This window comes from Alosa alosa, chromosome 4, assembly GCF_017589495.1.
Source record: "Alosa alosa isolate M-15738 ecotype Scorff River chromosome 4, AALO_Geno_1.1, whole genome shotgun sequence".
Classification (NCBI taxonomy): domain Eukaryota; kingdom Metazoa; phylum Chordata; class Actinopteri; order Clupeiformes; family Clupeidae; genus Alosa; species Alosa alosa.
The window spans coordinates 1702150-1724336 of NC_063192.1; the positions used below are offsets into that span (position 1 = coordinate 1702150).

Genomic DNA, 22187 nt, shown 5'->3' on the forward strand with positions numbered 1-22187 from the left:
TTTTGTCAACTCTAAAGTCGCACATCAATGGAAAGAAATAGTGTTGACATTGAGGTTAATTGAGTGTTAATTTATTTTCATTGTGTCCCCTAGGTTAAATCTGTGGCCTGAAATGCAATGTATGTGAAAAAAAACTTCTTCCCGAAGCACTTTTGAATTTATTTCCTCAGCATATTAGGTCATATCGTAGATTATTATGACCATTATTTGAACAGTGAAAATAATAATAGAGTTTTTGAACTTTAATGTCACTAATGCTGATTATTCAATGATCCATTTGAATTTAAATATTTAAAATACTTTCACAGCAAAAAGTATATATGCGATTAATTTAGATTAATTAATCACAGAGTATGTAATTCATTTTATTATTTTTTTTAATCGATTGACAGCCCTAGTGTTACCAGGAGGTAGTTGCCCACTATCAGCCTATACCTAATGTCTATACCTAATGTCTATACCTAATGTCTATACCTATCAGCATGCCAAATTGAAAACAAACATGGAAACAAGTGCACAATTGTTCACAATTAAGGTATATTCCCTTCCCATTAATGCAAGGCGTCATAGCTTGCTTTCCTCCTCTTCCAGTGCATGGTTCAAGCCAGGGATGAACTTCAACAGACTCCTCGGAAAGCTCATTTGTTTTGGCTTGGGCAGCATTATACCAAACCACCCTTGTTTGCTGCCTGACAATGAAGCAGTATTCTCTGGTTCCTGCAAGTAACTACGGGTGCTGGCACTACGTGTGAGTGAACATCTTGATGTAGCAAAAAGATCAATGGCTGGACGAAGAAGTCTCTGGGCCGAGAGTTGCAGAGACAGTTTGCAATAGGAATCAGAGTTGGATGGGGTGGGCATATTACCCTGGTACAGACAGTCCTGGTACAGAGAGTCTTCATCTGTGGCAACGCTGAGGTGGCTGGCACTGCTGCTGTTGCTACCTTCCCAGAGGTGTTGAGCACGAAGGGTAATGGGACTGGGAACACCTAAACTCCCATAAACTCCTGCTGATTCCAGGGACTCATAAATCAGAGCGTCACTCATAACTATGCCTGATAGGAGAGAAAGAGAGATGCTGTGAAAAGACTTCTTATAGAAGTGGAACAGTGAATTCAGTATAATACATTATAGACCCTTTCAACAATAAAAACAAAAATTTGGTTCCCAATCTACTTCCTTTGCATTAAGATAACATATGGAATGTTAAAACGGAAGCCTTGTGGGGCCAACTATGATGCTGATAATGGAACTCTCTTGAAAGGGTCTATACATTATTAAGGCAAATACAACTACAAGCAGCAATATGGGGGCCAAGCATCCAGGAGCTTCCTTGGTAACTTGGGGCTGTATTTTGGGCACCAGCGCATGGCGTAAAGTTCGCTTTTCACCCGCGCAAAGTTGAATTCGGTATTTTGCACGTTTATTTTTTAAACATTGCGACCAGGGGTGTGGCAATTAACAATCTAGGGAGGGGCCTGGCGCGTTGTGTAAAAATCGCTATCGTACACCACCTAAACCTGGTCAGAAGTCAATGGCGAGTTGTTCATATGCTATTTTAAGAGCGCATGTCAACAGTCATATTGGCAGGTGCACGCACCATCCTTCTATCATTTATGAACGCACACCAGCGCACGTCCATGCAAAGCATTACAAATTGCACGATTACAATGGGAAACATAATTAGAACAAAGATATTACGAAATACTGTACATGTACATCTCATGATGATCAGTTATTCACCATCATTTGCAAATTGGTAATGACGGTTAAAAGTGATTAGGGGAGAGGCGAGAGACATGTATGGAGCACAGCTGAAGACGCACTGTCACGAGATATAAGCAACTCCTCTGCAGAATAAATGTTGTTTTATTCAGTCATTTGAGCAACATTAGGGTAAGTGTTGCTTTTTCCAGCCTATGTTTTCGGTGGTAACCCAGTGTCAGTCAATAGTGAAAGTAACTGCATATAACTGTCTTGTCGTTGACTGACTCCTTGGTGAAGTTGCAAATGCGTGAAGGCTATGCTAGGTTTTAGTAAAGCATGGTTTAAGAATGACTATTCCATACGGTCTCGCAAGCAGCCTCCTTCAAATGCGCCGTTGAATGCCAAAATACCGATGCATTTATTTGACATATCGCGCTTTGCGCCGTTAAAGGGAATGACAGATGTCATTCTCATTGGTTTGAAATGATGTTACGCCCCAAACACACCCATTTGACTGAATAAAAATCCTAGGAACACTTTTGATAACAAAACCCCTCCCAATGTGAACTGGACATCCTACTAAATTTGAAGAGACTTTTGACGAGTGACGATGCACTTTAGAATGTCATGATAGGGCCCTTGATGTTATTACATTAAGGGCATCACACTCTTAGCACACTCAAAAAGTCAGATGACCATCAATTGGTCAAGACAAACTTACTTTCCTTACAAGTTGCTATACCCTGGCATTGGGAACTCTGGCAGTATTATCAGAAACTGATTACATACAGTGCATTGAACTCCAATGAATCCAATGGTACATCCTCAGTGTTGGGAGGGTTACTTTCAAAACGTATTCCGTTACAGAATACAGAATACATGCCCAAAAATGTAATTTGTAACGTATTCCGTTACGTTACTCAATCTGAGTAACGTATTCTGAATACTTAGATTACTTCCGCATTGAATTGCATTTTATAAGTGTAGGAATGCAGCCATCAAATCCTGCTTAGGCCTACTAAACAGTAGCCTGACAAGCCAGACCCACATTAAAATGTAGGGTCTGGGCACTCATCGTTGGCAGTGCTCAGTCCGAGGGGCGGGATAATCGGTTGTCTTTCAAATTCCCTCTGCACGCAAAAGGACAGCGCTATCCCATACGTTTTCCCACTAGCTGAGCTAGTTGGCTAGTTCAAACCTTTGCCAACTTAAAAAAAAAGTTTAACTCGTGTCTTCTTTGTTTTCAAGTAGCAGGGAATTCAAGCCAAACCGTTGCAACTCTGCCCTCAATCATTATGTTAAGCCCGCCTAACGTCTCTATACACGATTTGATTGGCCTGATAGAAGTTGAATTTTTCAAGCTCACAAGCCAACGGAGAGTTGCTAGACTAGCCCTGGCAGCAAATGTAATTTGCTGCCGCAAGGGTGCGTCTAGATTTTTAGGCTAACTAAACAGGCCTATCCTGGTGTGTTCTTCTGTTCCAAATGCCTGAAGTGTTAGGCCCACAAAGGAGAATGTAAAGTCAACTAAGCTACCTGATACAACTTTAAAATAGCAAGGTGACCACTAAAACTACAGCAGGCGACTAGGCTAATTAAAACAAACAAAATAAATAGGCTACTTTAAGGGCGTAGCCAGAAATTATAATTAAGGTGTGCCTGTGAGATTTTTCGGTGGCATCAACCCAGTACAAGTGAGGGGCGCATATGACAGGTGGAACGCAAATGACCTGTAAATGTAATTCTTAAGAGGCTGCACCATATAATTCAATTTGAAATGTAAATGTAGATCAAATTAGAAAAAAATAATAATCCATAAAGCTATTTTAAGTTAGAATAAAAAACTTAGAATGCAGTGCCTATTTTAGAGATTGGTTTTATTGTAGGTCTAAATCAACACGTGAACTAGGCTTTGTTTATTGCTTAGCAAACTGTGTAACCGATTGGCCGAAGTAGCCTGAGCTATTAATACTTGGGAAACTATCCTTTGAACAGACATCAGGAACCACGATCAGTGAGGAACAGGAGTTACCTCCACTTACTTTACTCCTAATTTGCTGTGCAAACAGTCATTTCACGGTCTCCGATGACGCGTCCATAATGCGTGCTGGCTGCGTTTTGAGGCTAGTGCAAGACGGCGGGGCTTGGATTTAAACATGTAAACAATTTCATCATAGATTGCTTTCAGGAGCTTCTGGGAAATGAAGTTGCCTTCATTTATTTAGAGAGTGAATAAACTTATGAAACAGAGAAGTATCGTCATGTAATCCATTGATTTCAACAATGTAACTGTATTCTAAATACCAACTATTTAACTTGTAACTGTATCGGAATACAGTTACTCATAATTTGTATTCTGAATACGTAACGCCGGTACATGTATTCCGTTACTCCCCAACACTGTACATCCTGCATATAGTTCAGAAGTTACATTTTACACCTTTAACTTCAAACCATTGGTGGTGCTTCAGTGCTTGAAGTGCAGACATGAACTTTTGTAAACTGTCACCAATCATGGTGTCAAATAAAACTTTTTACTGCTAAGAATGATAAGATAAAAAACACAATGGTAGATACACAGAGTTTTGCTTGGCCACCCAAAATACTAAAGACACAAAAGACCATCACCATGTGAGAATGCTTTGAATACAGATATGGACTGTGATTCAGACAACACTGTGAGTGCTGTTACTGTCCTCACCGTGGGTTAGTCTTTGTTCCTGCATCATCAGGGAGCGGTACTCATCCCACTTCTCATGCAAGATTTGCTGTAGGATACATGCACAAGTCAATTTTAATATTTTCCCTTTACTGGTCACTCAGAGAAATTTAAAATGTATTCTCTCTTTTTGCTCGCATGTTTCTCTGCAGAGCTCCCCCTACAGCTTCAGAGTATATATTTTTCAACACTCCTCAATCTGTCAGTCTGCTGTTTCCTCTTTCCCTGTTCCTCCGACAACGGTTTACTCACTTTCTGCTTCTTTTCACTGGCTCTGCCATGACATGACTAGGGTTGCCAAACCACCCTGAATTGTCCGGGACATCTCGTATTTTGGGTGATTTTGATTTGTCCCGTCAGGGACAGCTCCAGTCGCGAATTTCAATCACAGCCTCATCGGCCTTGTCTAGTTGTCAATGGCCAATAGTAGGCTACTGTAAACACACCTGGAACAAAGTGTCCAGTGCCGCTGCTACCACCACGCGCATCTCGCACTGTGTGTAGGGTACAGTGGAAAAGACCCGATCAGGGAGCACCATAATTTAGCCAGAGTAGCTTTACTGCAAACTAGTGCTGTCAAACTAAAAATTTTAATCACGATTAATCGCTGAATTCCTATAGTTAATCACAATTAATCACATATTTTATCGCATGATTAAAATTCTATTATTTTGCATTTCTGAACTTTCCAGGAGTCCATGTTAACAATATAAAGCAATTATTGTGTATCTTGATTAGGATTCAAATGAAATACAAAGCAAGTTACTTCATTAACTTAACTTTAAGACGTGGGTCTATTTGATTATTTCAAATCAAATTTCAAAATATGTGCACCTGAGGCAACACAATATATTCTTCAGAAATATAGCTAATAAAGGGCATAACAAACATAAAATAGGCCTACTATATTATCTTTGAGTTCAGTTGAAAATAAGGAACTTTTCGACATGAGTGCACTGCTATTTTATAGGCCTACAGTCTATGGTGCACTGTCACTTGACATTTAACACGCAAACACTGGATGAACAATTTTATGGAGCGGCGTCGACCAAATATAACTGAATTGTGATTTACACGGCGGCAAAAAACAACTCCTGTTAGTAGGCTAAACTGGAAAGAGCAAAAAATAGGAACATAATGGTCACATTAATCCCATAAACACACAGATAACTCTTACACCAACCTTATTTTGTGCCTTTTATTCACGTTTGTTTCAAGATTTAGTAAGTATAAGCCCTTTTCGCTCCCCACTTATATGCAGCATAGGTTTCCATTATCCAAACAGCTCCCTTTCCCCTAAAAGGGGGTGTGTACATGCAGCACGGTCTAGCTAGATCCAGTGTGGTGTTGTAGGCCTAGTTGTTCTATTATTAGTTGTTGCAACAGCTTGTGAAAAAACTACAGTTTGTTACACCAAAAAGAACGTTAATCTCGCTATAAAAAATTGATGCCGTTTAAATAGGTTTACGTTAACGCCGTTAATAACGCGTTTAACTGACAGCACTGCTGCAAACTTCTTTTCACTTTCCTTAGAGAATGTTTACAATGTCAAAATACACCACTCTTATAATGATAGGTAGACAATGTTCTTAAAGTGACAGTGCACCATTTATAAATAAGTTAAACAGCATCAAATCGGTAATATTTCTTAAGAAATGTATCTTTAAAAACAAAATTACTTTGTCATTATTATCATCTGAATAAAACAAGGGGGGGTTGGGGGGGTGGAGACTGAAAGTGTCCCTCATTTGGGGTTGAGTGTCCCTCATTTGGGGTTGAGAAAGTTGTCAACCCTTGACTAGCCATGCCTGTCGTGTAGGGTTGGGTATCGTTTGGGTTTTATCCGATACTGGTGCTAAATCGATACTTGTTTTTAGAATAAAATGGTCTAAAGCATGATTGGTTTTTAAATGATAAAACAAATTTGAACGTGAAATTGAACTGTTATATTCAATTTACTATCAATATATCATTGCTTCTACGCATAATACATTTAAATGTTAAAACAGCTTGCCATGGATGCACACAAAATGGTAAGCTCTGCTTTCAAGTTTATCCAGTGTAGGCAGCGTGACATAAGGTATGTTAAAACTGCTTGCCTTGGAACTGTCAGGTCATGGACAACGGCATTTGCAAGCAACCTAATCTAACGTCGAGGGACTCTGCTTACAAGTTCATTCAGTGTGTTCCCAAATGCTTGAAAAAATGTGATGTCTTCCCCCATAACACGCAATAGTTTTAAACATGTTACATGTGCCGGTGTTGAAGTGTTTAGATTCCCAGAGCTAGTAGGCCTTTTAACAGCAACTATGCGCTAACAGGCTACCCCCAGTCAGAGCAGCTAACATACGGAGATATTACAGCCTCTTTGACAGCTCAGGGATATCAATGCAGAGGTATGTAACCTACATACCAGTATTTATGTTTTTGCAAGCTAACTTTTAGCATGATCTTCATATTCATTTGGATGCTATATGAGCCACATGCACATGAAAAATGTATGTCGTCATGTCATTATGTTTTTCATAACACAGCGTGAAATAGTTTTCACTTACAACTTTTGCTGATAACATTTCAAATAAATGCCAGTTAAAGCATTAGCAAGGTTATTGTGTAAAGTATACTGTTGATGTTGTTTCATAGCCTTTTACTTGTGTGTAGTTAGGCCTACTGCTAGATTTTGATAGGAGCTTGAGATATTGCTTTAAAGTAAGCTACTTATCATGGGCTCACGCAAGTAAATACTCAAATACTGTCCACTAGCCTATGTTGTGCACCCCTCTGCTTTAAGCTTACATGTAGTGTTAATGTTAGCTAGGCCTAACTTATGGATGTGTTGCTATCAGAGCAAGACGTTATAATGATGGCACATGACGTGCAGTGATGCCTCGTATTAAAAAAAAAAAAAAAACGCCAGATATCTAAGTGGCACCGAAATGAGGCACCGGCCATTACCAATTCAGGTTACAGCCTCCCTTCTTGTGAAGGGAGTAGCACATTGTAAACAAAACCATTTTAGGTAGTGGTGTAGAGAAACCTGCAAATTGCAAATCCATCACAATATCACAGCATCCACTTAGTCAAACTAAAACGGGAGGATGATCAGTGAGCGATGATCATTCCTTTTCCTTTCTCATACTAGATAGGAGACCCTGCATTCCATGCAAAATAACGCTGAGTTGCAGGTGTAACGATGAACTTGAGGCTGCTGAAGTTGGTATGGGTAGAAAATGTTTTTATAAGATACAAATGTTTTTATAAGATACAAATAATTTTACCCATGCCACAGGTCATTACAAGTCATTACAAGTCAAAGAGGCAAAGTCCGAGTCAAGTCTCGAATCAATAGCATGGAAGTCCAAGTCGAGTTGCAAGTCATTTCTAATTTTGTCAAGTCGAAGTCAAGTCATCAAAATCGTAACTCGAGTCTGACTTGCGGCTAGAACGACAAATTTCTCATCCAAACAATGTCAAACTTGGCACTGCACTTACTCATGCCCGTAAGCAAGACATCTGCCACGTTTGAAATCAATCAGACAAACGGTCGGACAAGCAGGCAACAAAATACGTTCGGAAACTTTGTTTTCAATTAGAAAGTCCTAACTAAATGCGAGCGAAGCAGTGATGTGCGGCATAATGTTTTGATCAAAAATGTTTGTTTTCTCTGCTCTGTTTCTACTTTCTTTCTGTCACTTGCATCTGCTACTGTACAGAGGGAGAAATATGTCACAATAGAATGGCATATTTAAGGGATACAGTGTGGACAGGGTTGCATGCAGTTAGGACAAGCTGTCAGATTTCTTTTTTAACATCCCAAAAGGAAAAAAACAATAGCCTGTAAGTTGTTGGAAATTATATGAGTAAAAAATTAAATAAACACGACAGAAGAAAAATAACTCACCCTTAAGTATTGCAGTCTAGCATCAAGCTCAGCCTTCCGTATTGAATCACTGTAGAGTGTCTCAAGTCTGGTAAACCCACAAAAAGTTAATTCAAGTCCAGCAGTTATACAGCAAGTAAAGGATCATTTCCTGACAATTTACCAGAGTTTACACATTCAATAGCAACTTTCCTGCAGCCTTGCAGATATTACTCAAAGGGTGGTGGTAATGCACCTAAAGGCTTTTAACTAACCACCATTAAGTAACAAAAGAAGACTATTACTATCAATTGTATCAGCAGATTTTGTTTATTCTCTCTGTATACATTTTTCCAGGTATGTCAGTGTATAAAATTGAAATGGTGTAGGCATTATGCTAAGTGACCGTTCGGTATTTATGGACTGGACCACCGGAGGAAAATAGGGGAGGGTCATTATTCTTTGTTGAGGGGAGGGTCACCCAACTTTTTTTCGTCTAGGAGGGAGGGTCACCCAAGTTTTGTATTAATGAAAACAGCAAAATGTGGGCCGTCGCCCAGGGCTTTGCGTCTGATGAGCCTCACCACTGGCCAAAGATGACATTAAGCGTTTATTCTTCATTAACTCCTATTGTAAGCAAAAAGCTTAACATGGCTTAATGTCCTAAAACGACGATCAGTGATCGACAAATTTCTCCCATATTGTTCCTCATAATCACTAAGAACCTTCAAAAAATTTAGCATGAAGTCATATTAGGCCTATGAACTTTAGGCTACCTGACGTGACAGCATGTTTCTTTAAGTCATGTATATCATGATTGTTAAAAAACAGTGGCTATCCGTACATCTTTGCTAAACGCAAACCAGTACAGACGGCATCAATAAATTATTGGAGAAGTTCATGTGTTTTTTCTCAATCACTTTAGAGGGTTGTAGAAAAATGTATTGCTGGCGTGGGAGGGTCACATATTTTTTGACTAACGCTCCCAAAACTCCTCCGATAGCCCCTGAAATAAATAACGAACAGTCCCTAAGGGTCCCCAAATAGTTTGCCCCAAGGGCCAAATTATTTAAAGCATTCCAAACACTCATACACCCACAAACATTTAAAAACTGCAAAAATAATCCGGACACTCACACATATTTCTCACTCAAACCAAAAACACTTTTATTTACTGCACCTCTAAAAGTAAATTAGCAAAATTGTGACTTCAATATGATACCTGCCCAAATTATCTTGATACTGACACTAAAAGGACTGTAACTAGTCATGGAACTAGTTCATCTCTTTTGTCAAGGTATCCTACAGAAATACTAGACAACGTAGAGGCAAAGAGCAGACATGATGGATACTGTTGATTCTATGTTTGATTCTGTGCTTGTTGCCTTGCTACTGTTAGATCACAAGTTATTTAACCAGGAAATGTATCACGTTTACACATGTTGGCAAAATTATATTTTGTTTTGTTCATTCATTAGCTCACTTGACTTTTACACACACATAGTTGCTATAAAAGGACACCTTTACAATCAGCTTGAATTCACTGGTTGTTCAAATAAGAGGTAAGCTAAGTCCTTGCACACCTGCATGAATGCTGGCGTTGTTGATATGAATAAGTTTCATAGCTTGCATGTTATTGTAAAGTTAAAGGTGAATTCTGGCAATCTCTGTTTTCGGAGGTCACTGAGTACTGTACGGTAAGAGAAAAAGAGAAAACAATCGGTTTTCCCTTGCTTGAGTTGCTGCAGCAAACAGTTAGAGCTTCCAGGCAACTACAGCCCTACACTCTGGAGGCATGTTTGTGAGCTCCTATGTTCATGTCCCTAAAGTGTAGTGCTGTAGATAGAGGGAGAGCAGATAGCTAACAAACGCTCAGAAAAAGTCCTGTTGGCAAATTTGAGGAAAAGTCGGTAAAGGGGCTATTTCTCACAATTTGAGGGTGCTGAATTAAAATATTTTGTTTACCAAGCTCAATTTTGAGTTTTAAGCTTGCTAATTAGCATAATTCACATACTTTTTGGTTTTGCCATCAGATATCATAGGAATTGCAAAAAATAAGGCATTAATATACTCTTTATGTATCATATATGTAGGACAGGACAGGAATTACCCCAATGACCCTCAAGTAACAAATGAAAATAAGCTAAAATTAAAATTCAGTATGACGTTTAGAAGCAAAATAGATTCCTTGATAATAAATTGATAGAATAGTAGGTGACTGCTCATTTTTCTGTAGAAAGTACTTTGTCACTAAATATTATGAACAGTTGTCAGTCTTTACAGAGGATTTACACTTTATTTTTTTTTACTGTAAAGGCGACTGTGCTTGCCTAGTTAAAACATCTCACTGGTGCTCTTTCCTATCATTCAAATTCCAGCCATGCAAAAAATATCCTTTATAGTGCAACAAAAAGAAACATTCTCCAGTGCATCATTACTGCATATGATGCTGAAAGGGAAGTGGACCTAGGACAAATCCTCAGCTATGAACTGTAGCTATTGCAGATAGCGATGGTTATTTGTGAAGTGGAAATAAGTCTATCCTCACTCAAGTGCTGTCTAGCAATGTGGAATGTCCAGTAGTGATCACTGCAAAAACTGCTCATTCAACACTGGTAATAGATGCTCAAGATCTATATGTCTTTAGGACACCCATCTGACTGCAGCACATTTAAGAATTATGCAGGAAAGTTTGTAAGAAACTTTTGTATTGTTATTTGGTATTTGTTATGTGGTAGCAAATGAGGTTGACTATCAAAGAAATAGACCTAATGTAGGAATGCACACAGATATTGCAACAGATACGCTCAGGCCAATCCAAACTTTTATCATCTGTTGTTTCTTGTTGGTGGCACACACTGCCAGTTCCTACAAGGGCAGGGACATCCCTCTCCATTTTCAAAAAACTCCTGAAGACCCAGCTCTTTAGAGAACATCTCCTTTCATAGCACCACTTAAAACAAGTCTTGCTGATCCTAGCACTTACCACCCGTCTTGAACTGACACTCAACTGTTTAAAAACAGCACTCACTGATGCACTTATTCTCTACCGTTTTTAAATTGTCCTAAAATTGTTGAAAGAATTGCTTTAAAACTTAACTGTTACCATGTTGTTAGTCGCTTTGGTTAAAAATGTGTCAGCCAAATGTAATGTAATGTAATGTAATAATGGAGTAGGCCTATCTGATTAAGACCCAAAGAGTGGTTGAAACATACTTATTAAATAACACTGGGAGCAAAGAAGACTATCTTAACTTTTCCCCCTTTGCAACTGTCAAAGAAATCCCATAAACACAGGAAGGCCTAGGGTATCCTACATCGGATGGCCTAAAGATTAGGCTCCTCTGCATAGCATTAAGTGATTGGCATGCAGTAATTTGAACACTGATCTTGATCTAGCCTACTTTGGCTATTTAAATGTAATTTATTGCCAAAATACCACACAATATAAATTAGCTTTAACAAACAATAAAGGACTTAATCACACACAAACTACTATTTTACTGACTACAAAAATAATAATTATGTAGGAAGTTTAGAAGTTTAAAACCCAGAATTGACCAAAAGTGCACCAAATTCAACACAAATGACTCAATACACTTGGAGGAGGCCTGTGTCCTTTCTTTTTCCAGATATTTTAGGATTTGGATATTGTTTCAGTATCGAGTATCAAAATATTTATGGCAGGTATTGTATCGAAGTCGTACAACACTATGATAGAGCCACTCTGTTTTCTATATGTCGAGGATCGGAGGCTCTACCACCAACAAGTGATGCTGCTCAATGGCATATTAGAAGAGCACATTATCAAGCTCTAGTATGGAGGCAAGCACACATACCAAATCCAGTGTTACTAGAAGTAAAAAATTACTTTACTTGTCGGTTGTTGCTGACGGTAGATGCAGTTCTGCATTATTCTTAGTTCTGGCTTATTCCCGCTATCTAAGTTCATATATACTGTAGGATATATTCTGAGTTGAAGGTTATCTGTGCAATTTGTTATTGTGATGAAATGCATTAAACACCACGAGTGACTCACTATGTTAGTAATAAAAATATGGTTGTGTTTTGATTAGAATTTCCGAGTTTATTACATGTTAACTGTAATCATGTTCCCATTAAATACATTAATAAACTATAGTTTGGCTTCTTTAATGCTCAAACATGTATTTAGAGAACACTTTAATTTGGTTTTAGTAATTACATTTGCAATCAACCCAATTTAGGGCAAAATAAGCAAAAATAATCGCTATTTTATGTTAAAATGCTGATTATGCAGCTTAGAACTCAGAACTGAGCTTGGTAAACAAAATATTCAGAATCAGCACCCTCAAATTAGGTAAGAAGGGTGGTTTACCAACTTTTCCTCAAATTTGCTGTCAGAAGTTCTCTTCTGTGAAGCTGCTCTCCATCTAAGATGCCTGGCTGCTTTAGCTATCTATTTATGTGAAAATCGGCAGAATTCTCCTTTAACACTCCCAGGGCCAGATGTACTAACGCTTTTACGCCCACTTCAGGCGTATTTGTTTCGCAACGTGCGTGTAAAATCATTGCGAGGTATGTACAAACAGGCTGCAATGATGTAAAAGCGCAAACTGCCTGTCGCGGGAGCTGAAAGTGGTTGATTGCGATTGTCGTGTCATGCATATGCATTCATGGGAGGATCCAGGGGAAAGTGGGAGTTATTATGTATTCCGCGGTATGTACAAAGACTGCTCCTGAAAGCGCACGTCTATTCTGCGCCTAAATACTTGCGCCTTGTAAAAGCAGGTGTTAATCCAAATTGAAGTTCAATGCTTCAATAAGAGAACCTTTCAAAGACAACAGAATCGCTATTTAGAGCACCAGTTTTGCAAGTCTTAGGCTACTATCAAAAGCAACATTAACTTTCGTTGGCCTTTCGAATGTCTTACTTTCACTTTCACGTTATTCACTTAAACTTCCCTACTTGCTAGATTTGACCAATTTTCCATAGCCTACGTTCACAAGTAGTTTGAGTAGAACTACTGATCTTCATTATCTCCCTGCTCGTTGACATCTTATCATCTATGGTATTATTTCATGATCGCTAAACGTTTGATTCTTTTTAATGTTGTCATCAGTTAACTTCATTCAACTGCGGTTGTAGGCTCTGCCATACAGTTGTGGACGTTCGTAAATTGCGTTTATGGGCGGAGAGAGGCAGAGAAAGGCACAGTTTACACCAAGGATTGAACGATTGATAAATACGACGGAAACTTGGGTCTGACAGCGCTCGCAGTCTGCGGTTTGTCCATGGCGCTGATAACGTTACGTTCGCAAATGTACGTACATCTGGCCCTCAGTGTGCTGCATTTGCAAAAAGGTGTTTGCCACATTGCATATCATTTACTTTGTTAAACTCTTTTACAACTTCTACATCAATACAACTGATAGATAATATGCATACATATGGCTCTTATCATCAAGTCCTAACTACATGTGATGAAAACTAAATCAATTTAATTACATTTTTCGGTAACACTTTATAATAATTACACACAATTAATCATTTATTAAGCCTTTGTTACTTATTAGTTACTTATGGTTTGTTCATCATTAGTATTTTATTGTTCATACATAATGTATCATCAGTGAAGCATTTGTTCACACAGTTATAAATGGTTTGTTCATAGTAAATAAGCCTATATCTACAATATGTTTATACATGATTATTTATACAAAATATCATTAACTAACCACTTGTAACTCCTGAGTTAATCATGAATTATAGTATTAGGAAGTGGTTTATAAAATATGTATCCTCGCCCTAAGTAATCATTAGTGCATGTGTATGCAACAACTGTTAAATATTACTTAATCAAAAACATAGTATTGCATCATTTATTAAGTATTAACAATAATGTATAAACATATTTTAGATACACCATTTCTAACTGTGTCTACACTTTATTTATGAGAATTAACTTAGGAGCAATGCTTTACAAATGATGAACAAAGCATTTTGTTTACAAATGGTTTATATTGGGAAGTGGTTGTTTCATTACCCCTCCCCCTTACGGAAACGAGCTCCGACCACGACCCGGACTATCCCAACTTGGCCCGAGGAGGCCTCCGACCAGCCGCAGGACTGCTTTTTGATCACCAGGACCTGGAGAACCACACTACAGCAGTTCTGGATTACATTAGATTCTGCACAGACAATGTCACCAGGGACAGACGTATAAGGATTTATCCCAACAGAAAGCCCTGGATGACAAAAGAGGTGCAGAGCGTGTTGACAGCCAGGAACACTGCTTTCAGGTCTGAGGACAAGGCACTCTACAGCGCTGCCAGAGCCAACCTGAAAAGAGGCATTCGCAAGGCCAAGGCAGCATATAGAAGGAAGATAGAGGACCATATCAGGAGTAACAACACCAGACAGGTGTGGCAGGGCGTCCAGCACATCACCAGCTACAAACCCAGCAACTCCTCGGCCGCCGCGGGGGACTCTTTTCTGGCAGAGGAGCTTAACATTTTCTTTGCCCGCTTTGAGGTGACATCTACATCAACCCTACCACAGCCACCTGCTCACAGCAGCCTCACACTTAAGGTAGAAGAGTGTGAGGTGAGGCGGGTGATGAGGGGGGTGAACCCGAGAAAGGCTGCAGGACCTGACAGAGTGGCTGGCCGGGTGCTGAAAGACTGTGGACCAACTGGCTGGAATTTTTACCAGAATTTTCAACCAGTCCCTGTCACAGGCCAGTGTCCCCCCCTGTCTTAAGTCCTCCACCATTGTCCCACTACCGAAAAAACCCTGCATTACCACCCTAAATGACTACCGCCCAGTGGCACTTACACCAGTCATCATGAAGTGCTTTGAGAAACTGGTGCGGAGTCATATCATCTCCTGCCTGCCAGCTGACCTGGACCCCTTTCAATTTGCTTACAAAGCAAAGAGATCCACTGAGGATGCTGTTTCCACAGCACTTCATGCCGCGCTGACCCACCTGGAACAACAAGGGACTGTGAACAACTGTGGACTTCAGCTCAGCGTTCAACACCATCCTTCCACAACGTGTGGTTTCTAAGCTGGCGGACCTTGGGCTCCCATCACTCACCTGCAGTTGGATATTGGACTTTTTAACAGGCCGCTCCCAGAGGGTCAGGCTGGGTTCCAACATCTCCACTGCTCTCAGCCTCAGCACCAGCTCGCCACAGGGCTGCGTGCTCAGCCCACTCCTCTACACTCTCTATACGTATGACTGTGCCCCCACCCACATCAGCAACAAGACTGTAAAGTTCGCAGATGACACGACGGTAGTTGGACTCATCTCAGCCGAGGTGGGTGAGCTAGCATACAGGGACGAGGTGGAGCGGCTGGCAGGGTGGTGCTCAGTCAACAACCTGCTCCTCAACACCACAAAAACAAATGAAGCTGGTCATTGACTTTAGAAAGAACAAGTCTGACATTCAACCACTCTTCATCGGCGGGGCCTGTGTGGAGAGGGTTCCGGTGTTCAGATTTCTGGGCATTGAGCTGGAGGACGACCTGACATGGAGCGCCAACACCAAGGAGCTACTGAAGAAGGCGCAGCAGAGACTGTACTTCGTGAGAACTCTCAGGAAGAGCGGTCTACCCCAGAATCTGCTTCTCGCCTTCTACCACTGCTCCATGGTGAGTGTGCTCATGTATGGACTGTGTGTTTGGTACGGTAGCTGCACATCCTCAGAGAGGAAGGTGCTTCACAGGGTCGTCAGGGCAGCAGAGAAGACCTTAGGCTGCCCCCTCCCCACGCTGGAAGAGATCTACGCCTCCAGATGCCGTAAGAAGGCAATAGACATTTCAAAGGACCCTTCACACCCAGGTCACTGTCACTTTCAGCTCTTGCCATCAGGCAGGAGATACAGAACAATGAAAACCAGGACAAACCAAAGATCCTTGATTACTAGCAAGATAGAGCAACGTAATTCGTTACTATGGGAGCAAAACGCGACAGTTCCGGTCTGCATAAGTGGGAGTGTCACCTTACGTCACTAAATAAACTTTCACTCTTAATAAGCAATAAGAACAGATAAACATAATTGTGTTCACAGTATCATTGTCTATAATCATGTATGATACCAATGAATCATTCTTTAGGACATGATATACATAATTGAATTAGTCATGTGTACCGAAGCTAGCTAGCTAGCTAACAGCTTAAAAGCGCCATACAAGTGGATGGGAGTAGCTATGGCAATACAGATATGCGCTAACAATTGACTAGTAGTTGAAGGACTTCGCTTAAACTTAATATACTGTTCCAAATTCGGCGAGTATAAACTATCCACTTTAACTAATGTCAGTAATGTTATTCAGCTAGTTGTCATTTCAAAGAAATTACACTTCTCCGTTTAAAATGTTACCTTAGCTAAGAGGCTAGCTAGTATGCTAACAACTGGACAGTAACTGGCAGCAGCATGGTCTGATATTAAGTTATTTTATTACAAATCCGAACACTAAAAAATTACACTTTTAGGCTTGAAATAATCCCAAACACTTACAGATTATGACAAAATGTTCGAAAAAACCCTCAACAAATCCAGAAAGACATAATGACCAATTTATTGGTAAAATTCCACAAGTCTCCATTGACATTAGTGCAGCAAGGGTTTACTCTGGTCTGCATAAAGGGGGATTTCCCCCCCTCCCCCTTGCAATAATCGAACGCGGAAATTGTCGAACGTTTGCGCCTCTCGCTCCGCTTTAACCCTCTCTGGACAAACCGTTTAAAAAATAGCTTCTATCCGAAGGCAATCATGTCCCTTAACTCTTCAAATTTGAAATAGTCTGTTCTTGGCCCCTAACCCACTGTGCAAATTCTATGGTGGAGTAATGCTCTTTTTACCAGTGAAATCTGTACAGAACCATTCCTGTTCATAACCAGTGCAATATATGTTTATATTCTTTTTATATTTTTATATATGTGCATTTTTAAACTATTTATTATTGTTCTTATGCATACCTCATGAGTTGACAGCACTTTCAAATGTCATTGTACCTTTGCAAAAAGTGTCAATGACAATAAAGACTATCTATCTATCTATCTATTATTTATTAAGTATAAATGTACTTACAAACATACTTTTGGATAGGATTATTTACTATGATCAAACCATTTATAACTGTGTGAACAAAAGCTTTACTGATGATAAATTATGTATGAACATGAAATTACTAATGATGAACAAACAATTAACTAATAAGTAACAACAACTTAATAAATTATGAATTGTGTGTAGTTATTATAAAGTGTTACCCAAAAGCCTAGTAATGATAATAGGCCCACTGATGATGATGATGATAATAATAATAACAACAGCAAAGCATGTATAATTCATATTATTATGTAATATTGTAAATGTGTTACAAGGCATGAAATGTCCCCACTTTAGATGAGCTCACAAAATAATCACTTGTAACTCCTCAGTTAATCATGAATTATAGTATTAGAAAGTGGTTTATAAAATATTTCCTCACCCTAACTAATCATTAGTGCATGTGTATGTAACAACTGTTAAATAATGGAAATATTACCTTATCAACACAGTATTATTGCATCATTTATTAAGTATTAACAATAATGTATTCATATTTTAGATATAGGCTTATTTACTGTGAACAAACCTTTTATAACTGTGAACAAATGCTTTACTGATAATACATTATGTATGAACAATAAATTACTAATAATGAACAAACCATTAACTAATACGTAACAAATGCTTAATAAATGCTGAATTGTGTGTAGTTATTATAAAGTGTTACCGGCTTTTGTTATAAGTGGGAATTGGCACTAGACCTCTGATATGACCTCTGGATTGGCTCAGCATGGAGTCAAAGAGAACCGGCATGTGTTGCAACACAGTGAAAAAGGCAGAGGGGTAGCCTACCCTATTAGCTAAGCGCACGCCTAGCAGTTAAAAAAAATAGCTGGGGCTGAGATTGGGATCATCTTTAAAAAGACTGTTTGTGGTATTAGTCTTTAAAAAAACTGTTTGGGTTTGAAGTAAAGGCCTAAGTAGATCGATATCAAGACTGATAACAGATAGTCTAGCGAGAGCTGGCACAAGCAAACTTGGCAAGAGACTAGACTAGAGTGAATGAAGCTTGATGCGTGTGCGGACGCTTATAGTAGGCTAACCTAGCAGTAGTCTTGACTGGGTGCTTACCTGAGGATGTTCCCTGAAGACCTGATCAGCTGAACAATCTCCTTGTGTTGGCAACCCTCCACTGATGTCTCATTAACACATGCAATGGTATATCCTGCATACAAATTTGACAATACAAACATTAAAGGTGGTATTTGGAGTGTTTTTTAAACATCTAAAAATAGCAACATAATGTGACGAAACAACCATTTTGACATAATGTCAACAATGCATACTTTGTGTTGTCCAGATATCCCTCAAGAATGGCATGCAAACTAGCTAGCAGGGCTCTTTTCTAATAGGTTGTGCATGTGTACAAAATGCAATGCAAGTCAAGGTAAGAGTATTGTGTGGCTGTGTTCAAAACCAGTCACATCTTACATTCTGCATTCCTTTTTAATAATGTGCAAGCTAGGCTTACCCCTTCTAATGCGTAACATCAAAAATATGTATTTCATCCTTCAATATGCCAGACAGAGGTGGGAGTAAGGCACACATGTGCAAGTCACAAGCAAGTCTCAAGTCTTAACCTTCAAGTCTCAAGCAAGCAAATAGGCTTGTTATTAACTGCTGGAGTTTTATTTGTAAAAAACAAATAGACATTGCATTCATTTAAGCCACATACATCTGAATGGTTTATAGAATAAGATGAAATGTATAAGAATAAAAATGTATTTCAAGTAGACCTATTATAAAATAGCCTATTATTGTTTCAATATGCCTCAAATATTAGGTAAGCTACATCAAATCATGAAACTATATTCAAACAGTTCAAGTTACACCTGCCCTGACCTGTCACATCCCCAGGGACCCAATAATGTCAAAAAAGCGAACTAATCAATCAATCAAACATTGCCGCCGACGTCACTGCCAAACTTTGACAAGCGCGACAGCGCAATGGGTTTTAGGAGGGTTTAGGACCGTCAATGCTATATCATATTATAGGTACATAAGCCTAACATGTGAAATAAGCTACTTTTATATGATGATTGCTGGCAGTTAGCCAGGCCTACTGACTGTTGTTACTACTAGGGTGTAATGTATGGAACAGGGACGTGTTTAAGAGGGAGTGAGAAAGAGAGGCACTTACTTTAGGTTACATTGGCAACATTTTCGTTATTTCGTATTATGTTTTGGTATAAACGTAGAGCCTTCCATATTTGCAAGTTAGCCTACCTCAGTCTGTCTCATTTGATCTGGCACTTGCTGTTGGTCTGTCGCGTTGCGTCACTTGGTACAATGACAGGTTCGCTCGCGTGACGCATGCAACAGCACCTAAGCAGATTTTCTAAAATTGTAAAGTTAACTCCTTAATATCTATGAAAAATAAAAAGTCAAGTAATTTCAAGTCATTTGTCTCAAGTCTTAAGTCATCAAGTCAAGTCAAGTCTTTTATACATGTTGATCAAGCAAGTCTCAAGTCCTAAACAATGTGACTCGAGAGTCGTGTCAAGTCATGTGACTCGAGACGAGTCCCCCATGTCTGCTGATTACCTTATGAACTGCAGGTTTGGCCTAGGTGCTTTCTACGGGTTGGCCATGGCGCCGTGTGTGTATGTGTGTGTGTGTGTGTGTGTGTGTGTGTGTGCAACAATTTGTGTGATTTTAGGAGCAATTTGTGCAAGGATACACACAAGATAAGGAAAAAAATATCATCTACCACTCCAGGTCATTACTCACCAACTTTCAGACCTGCCAGTTTGGCTGGGCTGTGATTGTGCACTCTACAAACAAAGGTACACATCTCCACTGAGTTTTCATTCTGATGGTGAAGACCATAAGTCTGCAAAAGGAAATGATGAATGACTTATCTGTAACATACTGGTTGGTTTACAAAAATGTTAACAAAAAAAAAAACGAATCTACATTACATTTTCACAAAATGTATTCTAGCTTTAAAAATGCCAACAGGTGGGAAAAAGAAGTAGCTTTGACAGTCTGGGTCATAAACACCGTGGTCACCTATGTGGCTGCTTTGTTGTTCTCTAAGATAAATCAAGTTACTTTTGCATCTAATTCTATTGCTATCTATAAATGAAAACACTGTACAGAGGTTTGTTAGATAACTCCATTTAAGATTTATGTACCATGATTTTATTGTTTCTTGCAAATGAAATGCAGTTGACATTCAACCAGAAGTGCAAAGAAGCATTAAATACCAAGTATTCTGTGCATTTATGTAGACTAGATAACAGTGTATAGATAGATAAATACAGGTTTTCCAGATGACATGTCTACGGTGACAGATAAGGAGTATAGAGGGTTATGTACAGAGTATAAATAAACATTATATATATATATATATATATATATATATATATATATATATATATATATATATATATATATATACATACATATACATATACACATACAAACATACATGTAATTTATATGTATTGCAGGTTTATGGGCAGGTTATAGAATATAAATATATTGTGCAGTTTTTGATGTTAGCAGTGCGAGGGCATTGATGAAACCGTGCAGGGGCCGGTTCCCCAAAACGTTCTTATCGCTAAGTAGTTCTTAACCTATTCCTTAATCTCTCTCTTAACGTTATGGCACGATTCCCGACACGTTCGTACGCTAAGTATATCTTCTGTAAGTCACTTTCGTAAGGTTGGTCTGGACCATTCGTAAGCTTCTCTTAGCGTTGTTTGAGCTCAAGGCGCTAGTCGCCGCCACTATGCAGTCTTTAGAAATCAGTGCAGCGCAGTACAAGTCAAACTATGGTAGACTATGTTGACAGTGTTGTGGCTCAACGATATTATGTTATGGAAATTTTAAAACTAATAATAAAATATGTTCGCAAAGAATATAGGCATATTTATGAAGTTTACTTTATTTGGTATCAGAACTAATATGGTGGTGATACGTAATGTCATTAAAGCGTTCAAATTGGCAATCACTTTTGATAGTTAAAAGTTGGCTCTAAATGGCTAAGATTTATAAATGGGTAAGCATGGTGGTGTCCACTCAGCGACCAACTATGGCAGCAATCCAACGTGTCCTTGTATTGAATCAAAGAGGCGCTGGCCGCGGAGCTGTTTAGTCCATGTCAATTTTTTTATTCAGCAAAACTTAAGCCCGTTTGACATTTTGCCTGACATGGCTATATTTAAAAAAATCGCCTCCCAAGAGAACCCCATTATGGAGCTGCTGGACCTTCTCAGAACTGCGCTTGCCAGGCTAACGTGGCAGAATTTTGCTTTAAGTCCTGAAATCCAGCTGCTTGCAGCGCTAAGGTTTTTTGCTACAGGGAGCTTCATCGAAGTCGTAGGAGAGGGCTATGGCCTAAGCAAGACCTCGGTGTGGAGGTGCGTCCACACTGTCACCAACGCCCTTCTGCGCCATGCCGGGGATTACATCCGGCTGCCGGCAACACGTCAGGAGGTGCACCAGGGCTGTCATGCCATTGCTGGCATTCCCAGAGTCTTGGGCCTGGTGGATGGCACACTCATCCCTATCGCCAATCCATCAGTGATTGATCAGGCGTACATATCGCGAAAGGGATACGCGGCCATAAACGTGCAGGTTACAGTGGACCATAGGGGTGTGATCTCTGACCTGGTGGCAAGGTGGCCAGGCAGCACCCACTACAGTTTTGTCTGCGCCAATTCTGCCGTGGGTGAACAAGCGGAGAGAGAGAGGGGTTTGGTCAGAGCCTGTTCCTTGGGGGTAGAGGATACGCTCTGAGAACACACCGCTTACCAACCCACAGACTCGGGCTGAAAGAGCCTAACAATGTTG

At 39.5% G+C, this 22187-nt stretch overlaps 1 protein-coding gene across 1 annotated transcript in view; it reads right to left on the bottom strand.

Annotated features, from left to right (window-relative positions):
• Positions 1–339: 339 nt before the first annotated feature.
• The window catches only part of tamalin (trafficking regulator and scaffold protein tamalin), a 43956-nt gene continuing 22108 nt past the window's right edge, over positions 340–22187 (bottom strand). Inside the window, exons 4-8 of the mRNA XM_048241589.1 lie at positions 20118–20220; positions 18459–18552; positions 8328–8394; positions 4409–4475; positions 340–1055 (exon numbers count right to left, since the gene is read on the bottom strand). Of these exons, the coding sequence (XP_048097546.1) occupies positions 565–1055; positions 4409–4475; positions 8328–8394; positions 18459–18552; positions 20118–20220 (822 nt within the window). The 3' untranslated portion in view covers positions 340–564. The remainder of the gene's footprint in view (positions 1056–4408; positions 4476–8327; positions 8395–18458; positions 18553–20117; positions 20221–22187) is intronic.